The sequence below is a fragment of the Sebastes fasciatus genome, chromosome 23 (genome assembly GCF_043250625.1).
Source record: "Sebastes fasciatus isolate fSebFas1 chromosome 23, fSebFas1.pri, whole genome shotgun sequence".
Classification (NCBI taxonomy): Eukaryota; Metazoa; Chordata; class Actinopteri; order Perciformes; family Sebastidae; genus Sebastes; species Sebastes fasciatus.
In genome coordinates, this window is record NC_133817.1 from 5,746,477 (window position 1) to 5,766,485 (window position 20,009).

At 43.0% G+C, this 20,009-nt stretch overlaps 2 protein-coding genes across 8 annotated transcripts in view; both read left to right on the top strand.

Moving 5' to 3' along the window:
• Window positions 1–2,801, top strand: part of arid2 (AT-rich interactive domain 2) — a 43,917-nt gene extending 41,116 nt beyond the window's left edge. For all 4 annotated transcript variants that reach the window (XM_074625353.1, XM_074625354.1, XM_074625352.1 and 1 more), the window contains 3 exons: window positions 162–285; window positions 691–782; window positions 1,123–2,801. In XM_074625353.1, the coding sequence (XP_074481454.1) occupies window positions 162–285; window positions 691–782; window positions 1,123–1,234 (328 nt within the window). In that variant the 3' untranslated portion in view covers window positions 1,235–2,801. The remainder of the gene's footprint in view (window positions 1–161; window positions 286–690; window positions 783–1,122) is intronic.
• A 2,353-nt stretch (window positions 2,802–5,154) lies between these two features.
• Window positions 5,155–18,245, top strand: scaf11 (SR-related CTD-associated factor 11). 4 transcript variants are annotated; one of them, XM_074626477.1, is made up of 15 exons: window positions 5,155–5,360; window positions 9,607–9,652; window positions 9,850–9,995; window positions 10,104–10,187; window positions 11,264–11,343; window positions 11,538–11,617; window positions 11,707–11,744; window positions 11,850–11,923; window positions 12,037–12,162; window positions 12,658–12,743; window positions 12,992–15,334; window positions 16,302–16,615; window positions 16,722–16,895; window positions 17,012–17,131; window positions 17,373–18,245. In XM_074626477.1, the coding sequence occupies exons 2-15, from the start codon at window positions 9,634–9,636 to the stop codon at window positions 17,466–17,468; spliced, it is 3,780 nt and encodes a 1,259-aa protein (XP_074482578.1). In that variant the 5' UTR covers window positions 5,155–5,360; window positions 9,607–9,633; the 3' UTR covers window positions 17,469–18,245. The 4 variants fall into 4 exon arrangements, with proteins under 4 accessions (XP_074482578.1, XP_074482576.1, XP_074482579.1 ...); XM_074626475.1 differs by having other exon boundaries at window positions 5,156–5,360; window positions 12,037–12,161; window positions 12,648–12,743; XM_074626478.1 differs by having other exon boundaries at window positions 5,156–5,360; window positions 12,037–12,161; window positions 12,648–12,743; window positions 17,021–17,131; window positions 17,373–17,613.
• Window positions 18,246–20,009: the final 1,764 nt, after the last annotated feature.

Genomic DNA, 20,009 nt, shown 5'->3' on the forward strand with positions numbered 1-20,009 from the left:
TCCAGTCAGTGTGGACATTCAAACTAAATGTAATTTGAATGGTAGATAGATTGTTCAGGAACTACTACTGCGTTACTATTTCTGGGCTAAACAGTGTTCTGATGGTGGTGTTTGACAGATGATATTAATGTGTTCGGGTTTATGCTTGGTTTGTTCCAAAGGACTCCGCCAGCGGCAGGCAGCACTCCGACACCGCGAGCACCGAAAGCAATCGTGAATCATCCGAGCGCAGCTCTCATGGCCCTTCGCAGAGGCTCTCGAAACCTGGTCTTCAGGGACTTCACTGTGAGTAGAACAAGGCTACCTCATTCCTCCCCGATTTACCTCGGAGCTCACATTTTTGTATGACTCGTATGAAAGCTCTCGGTCGGCCGAGGTGGACGTAAGCTGCTCTGAAGTTTTTTTAAATCCCACTGTTTTCCTTCACTTCAAACCCAGGATAAGGATTGACTGGAAATGCTGTGACTTTTCCAGGTCTTTGTTAGGCTGGAATCTGCACAAAGATTTAATGTTAGAAAACTCCATTAGATTGTACATACAATTACACAATTTTTTCTTAGATACAAGTAGAGGGGGCTACAAGGACAATATGTTGGGAACCACTTCTGTGGTTCTCCCCCTCCTTCTGAATCTCTCTCATCTCTGTGGTGGAATCCATGAATCCATTTGTTGTTTTGTTTCCTCTCCTAGGACGAGAAAGAGGGACCAGTGACCAAACACATACGACTAACTGCTGCCTTAACGTTAAAGAACATCGCCAAGCACTCTGACTGTGGTCGCATGTAAGTGTCCTTCTGGCTTTGAGGAGTGTTGAGTGAAACTTTCTGAGTATTTGCTTCCGTTTGTTCCCCTTGCCTTGTGAGCAGATGGATGTTATGAAAAAAAAAGCAGCCCTACTGACAATACAATGCAATCCATACCACCTTTTGTGGAGCTTAAATGTTATATGTATATATGTTATAATCCAGTTATTAGTTTTGTGCTGGATGCATTATATTGAGGTGTATCTGTGTTTCGGTTATTTTGATCACTTTTTGGTGGTTTGGATAAAGATTTTGTTGTTTCTTTGTGCAGAATGTAGAAGAACACTCTTAACTTTAGTTTTGTTTCTCTTTCTCTCAGGTTGGTAAAGAGGCATGAGACGCACCTCTCTGTGCTCGCGCTAAGTAACATGGAGGTTTCCACCACGTTAGCCAAATGCCTTTACGAACTGACGCGCGCGCTCCAGGCTTAAACGCCAAAAGGACAACCTCTACAAACCCCCCCTCTCTCCTGAGATGAGAGGGAGGAAGCCACCGGTGAGCCGTAGCGGGGTCTGCAGAGGGGCGGGAGCGTAGGCGGGAACCGGAAACGAAGGCCCTCCTTCTGCCGCTCCCGGCAACCCAGCACCCTCCAACCTCCGACCTCCAACCCCCCCCCCTCTCCATCCCTCACCTCCTTCCTCGCCAACCCGTGTTCAAACACCCCACCCTCCTCCATCCACACAAACACACACACAAAAAAAAAGAAACTGCCACGGGGGTCTTCCACCAGCTGCCCACCAGGGGGAGCTCTTTAAGACTGCTTCCCCGAGGGACTCCACCGACGAAACCCCAAACATGAGCACATTTTTGTTTTCTGTTTTTCTTTTTCTCTTCGTCCCGTGAACTGATGTGTGCGTTGGAACGAGTGGCGGTCGACTGAAGAGCACGGATGGGCGGGGGCGAAAGGGGGTGGGGCTAGGGTCGGTGACGGAGGAGGAGGAGGAGGAGGACTCAGCAGCTGGCAACTGGCGCAGATCCATTTTTTTTTTTTTTCTTTAGAAACTTGGTAGCTTGGTTTTCTTACTTGAGTCAATATATTTTCACTTATTTATTATTGAAATGAATACCATTACAATTAATGAAAAAGAATCTTGTAAATATGTTGTGAATATATATAAAGAAGATCCTCTTTCATGCCGATGCAGCCACTGGAGAACTTGCTCTGTGGAGTAATAGAAGCATTACTTTGGTAGAATTGAATAAAGTAGTATGTTTGTTTTTGTTTTTTTTTGCTTTTTTTATGATCCCTGGTCACTTGTATCTAATGTGATTCTATACTCAGCAGTGGATGAATGTACTTAAAAACCTGTAAATAATTCTGCAAAGGTACTGATGCTGTAAAGCTTAGGGAGGGGGTTAAAAACAGTTTTTTGTGGAACTGTGACATTTTTTGTATTATAATACCTTGTAGAACTCATTTTGCTGGCTGAAAGAGTATGGAATAATATATCTCATGTCATTTTGTAGAAGAAAAAAAAATATTGAAGGTATTCTCTTCCCTTTCTCTTCCCTCACACGCCCCCTTCCCACCCTCAACACGCACACACACAAGTAACATATATCCACTGTAAGCGTTTTGTCATTGTACGGGCACAGTGCGCGTACCAAAATTTTTTTGTATTTGTAAATTGGTTTAAATACATGGAGTTTTTATACAGGTTTTCTCCTGTGTTCTTTGCTTTACGTGCAGGTATGATATTTTCTTCACTACTTTTTTCTATCTTAATATAGTGTGGAGTTTTATTGTACTATTTTTTCATTCTTAATACCATGCCACATTCCGGCTCACGTCCTCAAGACTGTCCTCTCTACCGTGTGTTGTGTAACATTTATGACTGCCTGTCGTATTAGCATCTGACCGGGGCGAACCCAACCATCCTCATTTCTGCGGTGTCAGTAGGATGTGTGACTATACATAGACCTAACAGTCTGTTAGAGATTGGCTTTATTTACTTTGGTGACTGTTTATAGTTTTTAAATAAAACACTGAACATTTTGCTTTGGTTTTTACGCTTGTTTATTTTTTTTCTCTCTCTCATTTTCCCATCTATCAAAGCACATGCAACAGTCGAGTTGTATTCCACCAGGTAAATGCAGTTGCCATGGGTTACATGGAAAGATTGTGGAGTACTAATTTGGAAAAAGAAATCCACATTGCACAACAACAGGGATTGAGAGTGCATGAAATTTAAAGGGGAACACGACCCCAAATTAATAATTTTACCAATATGTTATTTCCACGGTCGAGGAAAGGTCGATCAATATTTGTGAACATGAGTTCCTCTCTCTCTCGCTCTCAAAGCCAGAAACCAGAGAAGAAGAAGTCTCAAACTTGTGATGTCATTGGGTTTTTAGAAGGATTCTTTCACAACAATGGAGGAAAACTGTCATGGCCATTTTCAGAGGGGTCCCTTGACCTCTGACCTCAAGATATGTGAATGAAAATGGGTTCTATGGGTACCCACGAGTCTCCCCTTTACAGACATGCCCACTTTATGATAATCACATGCAGTAAAATGTGTTATTTTCGCCTATTCTAAAATGGTGTATTTGAATATTTCTGCATACTAGGGTCCCTAAACAGTCTTAGAAATACATAACTTGGGTCTCACTGTAAAGCTGAGATTCTTGTGGATCCAATGAGCCCAACTGTATTCATGTGTGATGATGTTAGTCCCCATAGCAGCCATTTCAATATAGTGAGACAATTTTTTTAAACTTGACTTCACTGTATAAAATGACCTGTGGTGACCTCTAGGATAATCACAGCCTCAGGAAACTTTACAGCCACAAACTAGAGACCTAGAGCATTCAGAGGATGGATGGCTTTCCTATGTAGATTGAAAATAAGGGGGTTTCTGAGTAGTTTCCAGAACAGATGTGCTCGCCATCTAATTGCTGAAAAAATGCAATTCTTGCCGAAATCTCCAAATGTCAAACGTTTTTGATACCAAATAATTTTTCTATGGTGTTCCTCAAGGTCTTGGTGTCTTAACGTGGTATTTTGGAAGGATTATTGATAATTTTGTATCAATTGAGTGGTAAAAATTGGTTAATTTTAGCACAAATTCTGTGTAACAAATGGTATCTACCTTCAAATTGCTGCAAATCTCATAAAAAAGAAGGCTTCTTTTAAATGTCAGGCTCCACAGAAATATGACACAAAGCTTATCCAACCAGAATGAAATACAAGTTTGTTGTTGGTGAGATGGCTGGGCAAGTGGTGAGCAAGTGGCAATGTGGGTGGGCATGGAGCAGGTGGCTTACATTGCTTCAGAGCTTCAGTGCCCGGGGGCCCACCTTGGTGGTGCTAATCCAGCCCATATAGACCATCTATGATCCAGCCTTGCTACTAATACTTCTCATCAAAACTTTCAAAATAAAATGACTAAAAGAAACAGTTTTTGTTTTTCAAAATATGTCACCATGTCTGACTGGACATATCTTGATGTAGTTTCTCAATGTGACCACTGGAGGGCAGTGAGTTAACACCCACTTTATATGATTGCATGATCTCCAAATTAGAAACAATGTAATTAAAACAACTCCTAATAGGCCTTTTTCACATCACACATTTTGACTTGTCATAGTAGGAAAAGCACAGGTGTACAAATAGAGCACAAATGCACCCAACCCTTGCCCATTGCCAATGCAAAAAGGCAAAGAACAAAAAAAAAAAAAAGTTAAATTAAATTAAAAAAAAAGAAAAAGACAAATAGATAAATAAATAAATAATTAATTGTAATAAAAAAAATTATATACATATATATATATGTATATAAAATAGGCTGATAATATACTGTATATATATATATTATTTGGACCAAGTGTATCTGGGCAGTCTAATGAGCTTATGGCATATGACATGTATTTCTCTCCATCAGCTAAATTGTATGACATCAAAAACGTTGATTTATATAAACAGAAATGACCCCTAACTAAATTCAAAATAAAAATAAAAATAAATAATAATACAAATATATTTTTCTTTCTTTCTTTCTTTTTCTCTAATTAACTTTGGGGCTTTGGAGGGGAAAAATACGTTAAAGTTAAATAAAATAATAATAATAATACAAAATAAAACATATATATATATATATAAAAATATGTGTATACAAAATTATAAAGAAATGTTTAAAAAAAGTATTTAAATAAATTATAAAAAAATATATAAAATATATATATATTTTTTATTATATTTTTAAATTATTATAATTTTATTTAACTAACGATTTGTCTCCTCTCTCACCTGTTGCTGTATTTCTCTGTACTGTTCATCCCACCACAGAGCGATAATAATAAATCATCTCTGCTGTTCTCTGCTGTGTGACGTAACACCCGGCGGCTCCGCTGGGGGGCGCTGACGTCACCAGCTCTCAATCAGACCTGGAGACATGTGGCTGAGACTTTCTCAAAGCTACCGCTCTTCTTTATTATATATATATCAGCCTTAAACTATCCTCCTCGCAGTTACCGCTCACTCTGCAGCTCACTGCAGGAGTTAGGACTCTAAACACATTCAACCAGGTGAGAACCGACCTGCAGAAACACTCACAGGTGAGTCACCACAGTTAGCCTTTAAGCTAAGCTAACTGGGAGCTAACTTAGCTTAGCATGCTAACATTAGCAGGTGCGTTAGCTAGTTAGCATTGAGCTTGTTAGCTTGCTAGCTTGCTAGCTAGCTGACTTGTGACCTTCAGTGTAATCCTCCTGGCTGATATTATAAACTATGTATCCTTCTTTGCTTCAGTGCTAAGAACAGTCAGCTAATAGCTTTAGGTAGCTGGTGTTTTTAACCTAGCAGTGAGCTAGTCTGTGCTAACCCAACAACAACAGTCATGTTGTCATCGTCGTGTTGGCACTGGTTGGTTGGACAAGTTGAGGCTAATTTTAGGAGAGAGACAGGCCAGAGCTGAGCTGAGATAAGACACACTACAGCAGCAGCATGCTGTTTCACAAGTTCAACAACTTAAACTCACATTTAGTCACATTAAACAGCTGATTTAATGTGAATTAAAGGGTTTAATCAGAGGCTAAGTGTGGGTTGAGACTGTGTTAGCATTGAAATGACACACACAATGCTAGTGAGTAATGGCCTGTGTTGGTTTATTTAAGTGTTTATAAATGTAACCTCAGGGTTTTTAACTCATCACAGAGGCTCTGGTGAACAGGTTTCACTTTAAGACACATTTTAACATCATTATAATAATGAAAGTGGTGAAAGAACAAGACTAGTTCCGGATCAGATATTGTCAGACAGACAGCTAACAAGAAGTCTGCTGGATGGATCTACGTTTATTCATCAGTAAATCACATTTAAGTTCATTTAAAGTATTTAGAGTTGATCACAGGTGTTTTTAGTAGCTGTCTGTATTGGTTTTTAGGTTACTGTTACTCAAATAGAGCCAAATATTTCACTTTTTTGTTTTAAAATACAATGATTTCTATTTTATCCAAAGAAGTATATGTCAGGAATTGTCTGTTTTAATCAATTAAAAGTAATTGTGTTGGTTTATTTTAAGTGTTTAGAAATTAAACCTCAGGGTTTTTACCTGTCTGTTAACAGTCTGTTGAACAGGTTTCACTTTTAAACACATTTTAAGCTACTTATAATGAAAGTAATGAAAGACTGACTGTTTGAATGACTGTTTCCAGATCAGATATTATTAAATCTCAGTCACAGACACAGACAGCTACCAGAAGTCTTGTAATCAATTAAAAATAATTTATAAAAAAGTTCCTTTATTAGTCCCACAGTGGGGAAATGTGCAGTGTACAGCAGCAAAGGGGGGATAGTGCAAAAAAAGAGCTAAACAAAGTGAAACAAAATATGAACCATTTAAATAGGTAGGAAATATAAAAAATAGGAGCAGTATATACAGTATTTACAATAAACAGACTATTGCACAGACAGCTAACAAGAAGTCTCGTGGTCTGCTGGATCTGCGTTTATTCACCAGTAAATAACATTTAAGTTAATTGAAAGTATTTAGAGTTGATCACAGATCTTGTCAGTAGCTGTCTGTATTGGTTTTTAGGCTAATGTTACTATTGCAGAACATTTCATTTTCACTTGTATAGTTTTAAAATGTCAAAATGAGGACTGCAACCAACAATGATTTCCATTATATCCATCAATGACACACACAATGCTAGTGACTAATAGCCTGTGTTGGTTTATTTTAAGTGTTTAGAAATGAAACTTCAGGGTTTTTACACATCACAGAGGCTCTGGTCCGAGTCTGTTGAAAAGATTTCCCTTTTAGACACATTTTAAGACTGTTTCCGGATCAGATATTATTATTAAATCTCAGCCACAGACTTCCTGCTCACTGTCACAGACAGCTAACAGAAGACGTCTTGTGGTCTGCTGGATGGAACTACAGTAAATGTTCTGCAATATTACTATTGCAGAACATTTCACTTTCACTTGTATAGTTTTAAAATGTCAAAATGAAGACTGCAACCTACAACGATTACCATTTTATCCAAAGAAGTATATGTCAGGAATTGTCTGTGTAATCAATTAAAAGTAATTTATAAATGTCTCAAGCAGTGACAGTTAGGGATGCACTGATCTGACTCTTTCAGTCCCGATACCGATACCGATACTTGGCCCTTTAGGTGAGACAAGATATTTTCCTTTATTAGACCCACTGTGGGGGAATTTGCCGTGTATATCAGCAAAGGGGATAGTGCAGAAATGACACACAATGCTAGTGACTAATTGCATGTTTTGGTTTATTTTAAGTGTTTAGAAATGAAACCTCAGGGTTTTTAACTGTCTGTTGAACAGGTTTCACTTTTAGACACATTTTAACATCGTTATAATACAACATTGTTATAATAATGAAAGTGGTGAAAGACAAGACTGTTTCCGGATCAGATATTATTATAAATCAGAGCCACAGACTTCCTGCTTACTGTCACAGACCGCTAACAGAAGTCTTGTGGTCTGCTGGATGGACCTACGTTATTCACCAATAAATAACATTTTAAGTTAACTGAAATTATTTAGACGTGATCACAGATCTTGTCAGTAGCTGTCTGTATTGTTTTTTTTTAGACTACTGTTGTGTGTCACTATTGCAGAACAAAAAGTGAGTCAGACTCGAATAGAACAAAATAGTTCACTTTCACTTGTATAGTTTTAAAATGTCAAAATGAGGACTGCAACCAACGATGATTTCCATTTATATCCATCAATGACGCACACAATGCTAGTGACTAATGGCCTGTGTTGGTTTATTTTAAGTGTTTAGAAATTAAACCTCAGGGTTTTTAACACATCACAGAGGCTCTGTTGAACAGGTTTCACTTTTAGACACATTTTAAGATGGTTATTATAATGAAAGTGGTGAAAGCCAAGACTGTTTCCGGATCAGATATTGTTAAATCTCAGCCACAGACTTCCTGCTTACTGTCACACAGACATCTTACAGGAGAATTATGGTCTGCTTGATCTACTTTAATAAAGTAATTTATAAAAGTCTCAAGCAGGGACAGTTAGGAATGCACCGATCTGACTTTTCAGTCCCGATACCGATACCGATACCTGGGCTGTAGGTATCGAGTACCGATCCGATACCAGTGTTTTATTAATAAGCTGTATGCTACACTGTGTGGAAATGACTGGGATCATTCTTTTATGAGTAAGGCAACATCAGGCTTGACTTAAACATTGCTTTCCTAACTGTAACACAAAATGTGACAAATAAATACAGATATAAGTTTAGTGAATTATTTTTTATTAAAATAATAAACCATACACCAGCAACTTCTTGTTGCCTTGACTGTTTAGGGACCCCAGCGTGCAGAAATATTCAAATACACCAGTTTTAGAATAGGTGAAAATAACACATTTATACTGCAAAGTGGGTATTTCTGTAAAGGTGAGACTCGTGGGTACCTATAAAACCTATTTACATTCACATATCTTGAGGTCAGAGGTCAAGGAACGCCTTTTGAAAATGTCCATGCCAGTTTTTCCTCGCCAAAATTTAACGTAACTTTGGAGTGTTATTTAGCTTCCTTCGCGTCACGCAAGTATGACATTCTAGCTCACTCTAGCTTTAAACTGAGCCCGCTACAACCTCCGAAAGACAGAATAGTGTCGGCTTTTTAAGAGGTAAAAAATCAATACAGCGCTTTGGAGAATCAATACAGTAATAACATAATATCGTGATACTCGTGCATCGATATTTTCACACCTTTACAGCTTCAACCTCAACTGATTATTAGTGAAAACTGAGCTTGAATGGTTCGGGCTGTCCTCTGTTAGACTTTTTCTGTGGCATTAAAAGTTGGATTTGTAGGAGCTCTGGATGCTCGAGCTGGACTAATAATCAATACCATCCATCCAGTTTCTGCTGCTTCATCCGGTTCTGGCTGCAGTGGCAGCAGCTTTTGCTATGTCTTGGGGGAAAAAAGTTTTATATTTGATTTTGTGGCTCAGTTACGGAAGTAGTTGCGTTCCAACCTCAATTCATCTAAAATGTATTATCACAGCACACATGTTCTGTTTTTAAAGCTCCATAGTAAGTAGTGGAGATGATGTAAACATCACCAACCACTTGCTCTCTTGGAAATATAAACACACCAATCTAACAGGTTTCTAATCACTTCAACAACTTTCGTCTTTTACAGTGTTTTATTTCGTGTCTTGCTGCTATTATAAGAATACTATAGTTTTATTTCCCTGTGGGCTAAACAGAGTGGATAACATAGTGTACGTAATCAGCTGTACTCCTCTCCTTTGCATCAATGACACCATCTTCCTTCTCTCTCTTTCTCTGTGCTGTAGTGGTGATCAGGACAGCCCAGGGCGGACATGACTGGAGCTGGAAGTGGTGAGACTTTACACGGCACAATGATGTTTTGGGTCAAAATGTATGCAATATGTTGCATTAACAGTATGACCCATCAGTCATAGTATATCCACGCATCTCCTCGTTGACAAACCTTTATCTTAGTGCAGCTTTTTTTCTGTTCACTGAGTAGAAAGCATCAGATCTGCATCATAAATAATTTAAATACTTGTGTTCAGGCGGCCAAGGCCCGCCCGATGGGACGGATGCTGAGGAGGCAGAGAGGTGTCCTATCTGCCTGGGCGTCCTGGCCGGAGGCGAGCTCGCCATGCCCGACAGCTGCTGTCACGTCTTCTGCCTCAGATGTCTCCTCACATGGGCAGAGGTGACGCTACATTACATCTAGTGTTTCCTCCAGAGTGGAAAAGCTTGTAAAGCATTTAGACCAGCATGAATTGTTTTCTCTTTTAAGACGTTTGATTCCCTTTTACAGTTGCAGATGGCTCCTTCCTGCCCGGTGGACAGAAGACCTTTCACTAATGTTTACAGATGGGACGGGAATCTCAGCTGTGTGCAGGTCAGTCTGCGCTCTACCCGTGTGTTCCCTGTCATAGCTGAGGATATCATGGCTGTGTTGTCATTCACAAGAGGCCATTTGCTGCTGCTCTTTTCCTAATCCAACACTGTAAACTCAAAGAAGGTAATCTGAAATTACCTGCTCTCTTAAGGGGGAAACAATTTTAATTTAGGTGCCCTTGTCTGGGCTTATACCTGTCTGCATACCTGCCGGCCCAGTCACTAGAAGCCTGTCAATCCAGCGAGGGGTGGGCGGAGTGCAGCAGTTCGTCAGGCCGCTGCACGCCACCGTAGTCCCACCGTTGGTCAGGCCCGGACAGTTGACGCAGCGCCAGCAGAGCACAGCGCTCCATTCATTCCCCGGCGGCCACTAGTTAATTGATTGCGGATGGTGACGTTCTCTCCGATGGATACAAAAAATTCAAAATGCTAAATGTACTTGGGCGGCTGTTAATACATCAGACCGGCATATACGGGTATTTCGCAAAAAGTCAAGGCCCAACAGACTTCAATGCAATTTGACGTATGTTAGGATTATCATTTTGACAAATTGGTATGCATTCATCTCTTGTTATACAAACGTTTTATACATGTCTAATAATTATTTTGCGACCTTGCCTGAACCTGAGCGTTTGCAATGCCTTAATAAATGAAGGTTGATCGCCGTCATGTCCCTTCAGTCTTCTTCCCCCCCGTCCAACACAGTGGCCGGATATTGCTTCTCCAGGCATCTATACATATTTGATTGAATCACATTAGGCTAAGTGTTAATAACCAGCCTGTTAATAGCCAACTGTTTGATCTATAGGCTGAGATTTAGTTTGAGACGACAGTCTGATGCTGCTATAACGTTAATGTATGACTGTATTACTGCAGCAGCCTCACACTCAAGCTAACGCCAGCATCATTTAGTGATTTTCCAGACAGACAGTGAATATTCACGTATCTTATGTGCCTCAAATCTGAGTTTGAAAGCCTCAGTTAACCCGCTTCACATCATCATTTTCTCTCCTTCGACAGCGAGTTTAAAAATTTGGCACTAAAATGAAATGTGCTTCTGTTGTTTGTTGTTTCAAGGTTCCTGTGAGGAAACGAGCGACTCCACCTGAAGCTGAGAGTTGCTGCTGTAGAAACCCCGAACAAAAAGTCTGTCTCAAGTGAGTGTCAGGTTTTTTTTTTTATAGGATCATAAGGTTGTCTCAAAGGTCTTTATAGAGATTAGAGGAATACTTAATGAGATCTACTTAATCATTAATCAGAGAAAAGGGATGTCGTAGTATCAAATTCCGTGTCTTGAATATGACTTTTAAATCAACTTGAGAACAACAAAGGTGTTGTTTTTTCTTTTCAGGAGTAAGCCTGCAAGAAGACTCAGGCGGCAAAAGGCGGAGAGGACGGCAGACGGCAAAACAAAAGGACTCGTGAGGAAATGTATGTTAACGCCCCTCTTCCTCCAGAAATATGCGTGACCTACTCACATGCTGTGAACAAGGTCAACAGTCTGTAAATGTCTTTTCCAGGTAACGACGACGACCCCTCCTCACTGAGCAGAAAAAAGGTGTTTTTCCATTTAGTTCCTTTTAACAATGTTCACGTTTCAGTGTTTGGTGTAATATTAATGTTTAATGTGGGGTTTAAGTCTAATCAGATGTATTTCCTCCAGGTGAGAGGAACAGAGTGCTGCACTTGGTCACCGTCTCCCTGCGTCTCTTTAACGACAGCATCGACTCAGGACATGTAAGTCACGCTTCTCTCTATGATGAATTATGATGAGGCTTGTCTCAGCGTCCTTCCTTGGAAGTCCTTCATATATATATATAACTCTTTATCTCGTTTTCATCCTCCTGCAGTGCAGAGCCTGTGTGGGTGGCGGAGGACATACCATATGACACCGGGTTCAAACACTGCAAACCCCAGGCGCAAGACTGTCCGTGGCTTTCTCCTGCTGCTCCCATCCCTGCTAACGGCTCCTCAAGGTAGTGAAATCCCAACTGACACGTTTACTTTTACAGTGCTTTGTTTGCCCCTGTTGCCGTTTGCCCTTCGAAGTCCAGATTTAGAAGTCGGAAGCAGACATCTCCTATTTATGTCCAGTTCAATCTTTTAGCCCAATATCACAAATCACAAATTGGCTTCAGGGGGGCTTTACAATCTGTACAGGATACGCTCTGTCCTTTACAGTACGACCGTATATGTATGTCCTTAGCACCTTGGCTGCTAAGTTAATGCTCCCGGACGGGTTGTCTGTTGTGCTCGTACACTGCAGCTGGTGCACCGCTGCATGCGAGGCAAAAAAACATAGATATAGTAATGCGGAACAAAAGCAAGAATACGTGGTATTCAGTCGTTGAGAGGAAATTTGACAATGCCCTTACCGTGTGTTTTTTCTTGTCATTGAGAGAAATGTAACAGATGGCATGGTATCTTTGAGATAAGTTGTTTTTTGTGTTTGTATATTGTTGGTTTTACAGGCAGAACTTCCATCCCGCTGGTTGGAACCACAGCCCATTTCCATCTCCCTTCACCTCCAGTTCACTGTTCGGCCCCGGCCATTTCGGTGAGTCTTGTCTTTTTTTTTTGAGATTGGTACTTACACGTGTAAACAAATTGGAGCTTGGAACTGCTCGATCATTCTTCGAAGATTCCCACCTGTTTAAGTAGTATAAATGGCAGTAGCGAACAATTTCTAACACAGAAAATTAAGCAATCTAGATGACTGGATAGATTTCTAAATGATGTATAGTTTAAAAAGGTTTGTATCTGTAAATGCTATAGGCCCTTGCTCATATGGTTCCTCTCCCACAGTCTTTCAGGGTGTTGTCTGCGCCATCACGTGTCCCAAAGGAGGAGAGAAGAGGGGCGGTCGAGCTTCAACCTCCAAAGCTCCCACCAAAGAGGCCAAGTCTTTACCAGCCAGACGATCTGGACGCAACAGTAAATCACAGGAAGAGGCTCCCGCGCCAGACCCGTCATCACCTCCGCAGTCCAGTTCGCCGGACTCCGACTCGTCTACCGGCCAGCCCACCAAACCGAGCAGGGCTTCTCAGGTGCCGGCCAAGAGGAAGGGCAAACGGGTAACAAACCGAAAGGCCAGTGGGAAACGGAAAGCCCCGGCCAAGAAAAAAAAATCTCCCGAAGTCGTCAGCAGCCCGGCGGCAAGCGAGGGAGAGGACGAGGGTGATGGATGTGACAAGAAGGAGGACGAAGAAGACAAAAGTGATCAGGAACAGGATTTGAGCAACTCAAAGCAGCAGCAGCAGCAGCAGCAGTCTGATGCCGAAGGGAACCTCAACGAAGACCATGACGGTTTCAAATCTGCTGATGAGGAAGGAGACGCAGAACCCTTGCGTAACGATGTGGGACAGGACAGCGACGAGACTCAGGAACAATCTAATGAACACAAACTGAAACCAGACGAGGGGGACGGTGACCTGTCTTGTCCCTCGGACTCAGCTCCCAACAGTCCCGGTTCATTCTCCGGTGGCGACCGGAGTAAGAGGGAGGAGGAAGAGCCAGCAAGTCCCGTTTCCCCTGGAGAAAAGGACTGTGAGGACAGGGCGTCACCGACACCTTCTGACTTTGAGAACAGGACTTCACCATCGCCCTCTGACTCGGAGAAAAGGACTCCACCATCACCCTCTGACTCGGAGAACAGGACTTCACCGTCACCCTTTGACTTTGCGAAAGGGACTTCACCGTCACCCTCTGACTCTGATAATGCTCTGCTGGACAACCTGATGTCTCCACACCGTGATGAGCAGGCTGACGACATGGACATTTGTGCAGAGTCAGAAGAAGCCAACAATGAAGAATCTTCAAAAGAAATGATGGCTGGATCATGTGAGAATTCTCCACAACCGTCCTCCCCGTCTGCTGCAGATTCGGAGGATAATTCAGCTGTCCCGGAATCAAAAGCCTCTGAGGACGCTGACATGAAAACGGCTGGATCAGAGCCTTCACTAGTTGACAGCTCTGCGGAGGGAACCAAGGATGACGGTCCACCCAAGGATGACGGTCCACCAAAAGATGACAGTCCATCCATGGATGACACTAAAGTTGTCCCCATGGACTGCAGTTCACCCATGAGTGAGCACGGCAACAGTCCCAGTTTGGAACTACCGAAGGAGAGCGCTGCCTCAGCCGCTGCAGAACCTCCTGGTTCCGCAAGCCAAGCCGCCAAGGACGAGGGCGACAAGGACCAACAAGAGAGAGAAAAGAGCCAAGAGAGGAAGAATGGCAAGCCGCGGCGCTCTCGCTTCCACTCCCCAACCCGTACTTGGTCACCCAAGAGGGATTCCAAGCCAGAATCATCCAGGCGCTCGCGGTCTAGAGAACGTGACGGCAGCCCGCCCTCTAGCCGCTCGTCCCGAGCTCGCAGCAGAGAAAAGGACAGGGACCGGGACGGCGAGAGAGACCATTCTAGGAGGGAGCGTAGTCGTGAGAGGAGGAGGAGGCGATCCAGGAGTCGCTCTAAGTCCAAGTCCAGGTCTAGATCAAGATCCAGAACGAGAACCTACAGACGACCCAGCCCCGAACGGCCGTCCTCCAGAGAACAGTCTCCCCCGAGGAAGGAGCGAAGAGGCGGCTGGAGGTCTGAGCAGGGCAGTGGGACCGGCGGTGAGGGACGGAGACATCAAGGAGGCGCTGGGCGCTTTGAAAATGGTGTGCCTACAGAAAGTTCCCCTGAACGCCAGAGCTGGTCTGAAAATCCCGACTGGGTTACAGAAAAGACTCGTGGGGACGCTGACGTTAAGAACCGGGACGGCTTCAGCAGCGCCTTCAGAGAGCGGGGCCGCGGGGGCCGTGGAGAACGTGGCCGGGGCGCAGGGCGGGGTGGCGATGGCGGCGGCCGTAGCTTCTACAACCAGCAGGGGGAAACGGGCGACAGCCGCTGGCCCAGAAACAACTTCTCAGGTACAGGCAACAATTCAGGGAACGACGCGTACAGCCGCTTCAACGAAAACCGGGGCGGCGGTCGGAGGAAAGACTCAGAGCCAGGAGACCGGTCAGGCTGGTCATCGGCATCCAGCTGGGCCGTCAGGCGGTCGCTGCCCGCAGACGTTCAGGACTACTACTCCAAGAGGGAGAGAGGAGGATCAGGAGGCTGGAACCGACAAGAGGAGGAGCAGCCGGGAACCGCAGCAGCAGGTCAAAACCCTCCTCAGTTTTGCCAGTACAGTTATTTAGCACCACTCCAAAAACACTACTGCTACTAGGGTTGTAAATCACCAGTTTCTTTACGATACAATATTTTATAGATTCTTTGGACAACGATACGATATTTTTCCGATTTCACAAAGTCTGCCACGATAAGATTTCAATTCTGCGATCGATTTGCCCATTTAACACAATCAGTTACATTTATATCAACTCACAAAAAGCAACTAAAATATGATTTGACAATTTTATTACTGGGCTCTTCCAGACATTTAAATAAAAAATAATCTGTTCTTTTTAATAAAAAGAATAAAAAATAGACCTCCTGTTGTTGGAGGTCTAGTAGCTGGTCAATGCTGGTGATCGGCTTGTCAATAAAATGAGAATAGCTGGTCCACCTTAAGTGAGCCTGAGCTGAAGTTGTTGCTAACTTCGGGGCTAACCCCGCTCACTTTAACCAGCAGGTAGCAAGTAAGACACGGGAACTTAGCTTGGGTCTTGAGGAGTTGTAGCATTTATTCACTGACAATCAACTGTAACTTACACGCACACTGCACTGCTACGTTCACAGCTATAACATTACTGCTACTCACCGTCATACACACAGGCCACTCACTAAGTTTCAGCTCATGTCCGTGTGGAAAGCATAACCGAAGCTATTGCCGCTAGCACTTGTTTGGATGTTTAGGAATGAGCTGTGCTTGGACGTTGCCATGGGAATTTCAAAATAAAGGCGTATCTTAAAGATGATATGTATAGATGTTTTCACTTTGCATCGATGATATTGGATCGTTGTTCATTGAATCTTGTGCACATTTTCATCATTTATGAATTAATTTAATATCTCCATACATAAATAATTATACAGCACTTTAAATCAACTACAAAATGTGGCTGTTTTTTGCTCACGTACATTCACAGATGACCAGTTCTTCATTTAGTTTTTCTTGTTCTCCAGATGCCCCTAAGGGCGACGCTCCTCCCCAGGCAGTCCCGGGCAATGCTCCGGTGCCCGTGATGCCTCCTCAGCTGAACGTTCTCCAGCATCCCTACCCGATGCAGGGCCAGCGAGGAGCCCTGCCGGTCAGCCTGCAGACCGCGGCGCCGTACGCCATGCCTCCTCAGGGCCCCGTGCACCTCCACCCCGCCGTACCGCTGCTTCAGGGCCCCGCTGTTGGCGCTCAGGGGCTCCCGCCCCCTCCCCCGCCGCCTCCACCCATGCATCAAGGCGGCCAGACGGCAGCAGCTCAGCCTGATGGCTACGCGACACAGGTATGGTATATTGGGGCGTAGACGGGACTAGTGCTGAGGATGTGATGGGATTAAGTTCCAGACTCTGTATATCCATCCATAATCCTTATTCTCTGGTTTGCTCTAGATGGCGAGTGCAATGGGGGGTTATGGGAAACCCGGCCTCCTTCCCACCCCAACCAAAGCTGGTTATGCTTCGGCGACCCACGGCCAGTCTGCATTCAGCCAGTTGCTCCCATCCTCTACGACTCAGCCCGGCCAGCATAACAGGGCTCAACCTGACAGCTCCAAAAAAGAAAAGGTTACCACCGCTCCACCTCCGGTCACTCACTCCATCACAAAACCACCTTTCAAAAAAAGTGTTTTGTTTCTCTGTCCATCTCTTTCCAGTCATCTGATTTCCGCTTTCTGTTCTAGAAACAACAGATCCAGGAGAGAGCTGTCAATGAAGTGAAGAATGCCATCAAACCCTATTACCAAAAGAATGAAATCACAAAGGACGAGTACAAGGAGATCGTCCGTAAAGCAGTGGAGAAGGTAAACATTTCTTGCTCTTCGCTAAGCCCCGCCCCTCTTAGTTACTGTTGCTATGCCTGTCAAGCTCACCAGTGTGGTCTAGTTGTGCCTTTTGGGGGTTAGAAGTCCAGGGTGCCCAACATTTTTGCAATCCTGTGCTCATGTACTGGTACCCGTACTCGTAACACAGCTCCGATACAACGGCACCGATACCGCTTTACGGCAGCGTGACGTTGACCTCATGTTTTTTTTTTCCCCTCAGGTGTGTCACAGCAAGAGCGGTGAGGTGAACTCCAGTAAGGTGGCCAACCTGGTGAAGGCCTACGTGGACAAATACAAGCACGCCCGCAAGAAATGAAACCCCCTCGCCCTGCTGCCGGCGTGGCGACGCCCTCACAGACCCGTTCAGCTGCTCAAGTGCAATTTCCTCTAGCTGGAATTTAGCCTCCAAACTGAAAGACAACGGAGAGCCAACCTTTTCCTTTTTTTGATATCTCTACCTTTTATTGAATGATGAAGATTTTTTTCTATAGATTTTCATATTTTGTTAGAAAAAAAAGAATTACCCAATCAGAAATTGTAATGCAAGAGCCCTTTATTTTGCATAGATGACTTGGGGGAACTACTGTATTGAGCGCTGGGTAGCGTGGGTGGGAACGGGGGGGGGGTTCATACTAAAGATGCAACGCTCAGCGAACGACATCAGCTCACGTAGTGGAGAGCCTCTTCCAGGGTGCCGGCTGGTACGATGAATTCTCCCTAAATGGCATCCTGATCGCATAGCTTATTAATGAATAATGTCAATGTTCTTTTTTTAAATATTCTATAATATTTCAGATGAAAGCCTAGTTTAAAAAACAGTGCATTGCCTTTATTAATCTCTGTGGCCCAATTAAGGGCTAGAATCTGATGAGTGTGATTGTAATCAGGGCCCTGATTGGTTGAGAAAGTGGGATGGCCAATCAGCAGTGAGCTTGTAATGTAAGGCACAGGTCCCGGGGGGGGGGCAGAGCGGAGCGGATCAAATGAAATTAATCCCACCCCCCCGCCTGAATGTGTATTAAATATGTCAATGAGTGAACACGATCTGTGCAAAGTATCCAGAGAGTAGTGAAATAAATTAGCTGCTTCCTGATCTGCTGTGTGTTTGTTAGAGGCGTCACATGGAGGAAGACAACACCTCCGTTTTAGATCTTAAAGGGGACTTATTGTGCTTTTTTTCCTTTCCTGTCGTGTGTTCTTTGGGTTTTTTGGGGCTCTTTAGCTCCTCTCCAGTGGCTCCCTGTGGATTTAGAAAAATGGAAATGAATAATTGTTTTTTGTTTACATTTTCATTTTTATTTATCATTGTTGTAGGTCTATGGTACGACGGTACGACGGAGTGTTAGGGCCACAATGAGGGAAAAAAATAGATTTCGGGAATAAAGACATAGGTTTACAAGAAAAAAGTTGTAATATGAGAATGTCATAATATAAAGTAGTAATTTACGTGTTATTTTTCTTGTTTTCTCGTAAAGTTCTGACTTTGTTCTCGTAATATTACGTCTTTTCTCGTAAAGTTATGACTTTGTTCTCGTAATATTACGAATTTTTTCCTCATAATATTATGACTTTATTCTGTAAATCTCAGATCTATTTCCCTCAATGTGGCCCTAATACTCCGTCGTACATTAACTCTTTGGCCCTCACTGCATTAGACTTATATACTTAGACTATAAACTGTTACCTTCATCACAATGATCAAATGTTTAGCGGCTCAAGACAGATTTTCTTTGATAGTAAAGGTTGCTGACCTCTGTTCTAGTAGAAACCTAAATACAAGTATGCACCTGAAAATAAGCATAATAGGTCCTCTTTAATTCCTTCCTCTGAAGTTACATTTGACTTTAGTCTCTTCTGATGTTTCTGCTCTACACTAACCACCAAGTCACATTTGAAATAATGGTTGGTATTGTGATGTCTTTCTTTCTGTTTAAACACAATAAGCTCCCCTTACTGTTACCAAGGAAAGAATTAGCAGACATGAGTTGGATGCCTAGTAGGTTGGAGCACTGTTAGTATGTAATATCACTGTTAGATACATGACAGATAAATCTTGCCTTACTTGGTCACTAGAGGGCGGCACAACAATCTATAAGCAAAGAGACAAAACTCCAGTGCTTGGATGTATAAAGAGACGTCTGTAAATCAGAGGATGATTTATATACAACCACTTAAAATAGCACTCATTTAAATCATTCTCCTAAAAGTTGTAAAATTCACTAATAAAGGAAAGGAAAGGAAAAGCACAGGTGTAAATAATTAAATGAGGGATGGCTGAATTCCTTCAGTCTCAGGGTCCTGGTGTTGTTCCCAGTGTCTCTGGGACACATGAACACAACGGAGCCATCGTTGGTGTTAGTGTAACACCTGTGCTTTTCTTACTATGTGTAAAAGCCTACAAACTTAAATTTCATCACAGCACCCCTAACAAATACTAGAAACTTAAGGACTCAATTGGTACCAACCATGTCATGCTAGCTCGCTGGGTAAGAGGTGAAATAACGCTCCAAACTCGCCAAAAACTGGTCATTTTCAAGGGGTCCCTTGACCTCTGACCTCAAGATATGTGAATGTAAATGGGTTCTATGAGTACCCATGAGTCTCCCCTTTACAGACATGCCCACTTTATGATAATCACATGCAGTTATACTTCTATCATAATGTTCTAAACCCTTATACACTTAGGTCCCCCTTTTGCCGCCAAAACAGCCTTGACCTGTCGAGGCATGGACTCCACTAGACCTCTGAAGGTCTGCTGTGGTATCTGGCACCAAGCCGTCAGTAGCAGATCCTTTAAGTGCTGTAGAAGTTGCGAGGTGAGGCCTCCGTGGATCGGACTTGTTCGTCCAGCACATCC

Coding starts and splice junctions, on each gene's coding strand:
- scaf11 (XM_074626475.1), top strand. Junction 12,744..12,991: donor GTTCGGCCCCGGCCATTTCG/GTGAGTCTTGTC, acceptor CCTCTCCCACAG/TCTTTCAGGGTGTTGTCTGC. Junction 16,616..16,721: donor CTGATGGCTACGCGACACAG/GTATGGTATATT, acceptor GGTTTGCTCTAG/ATGGCGAGTGCAATGGGGGG.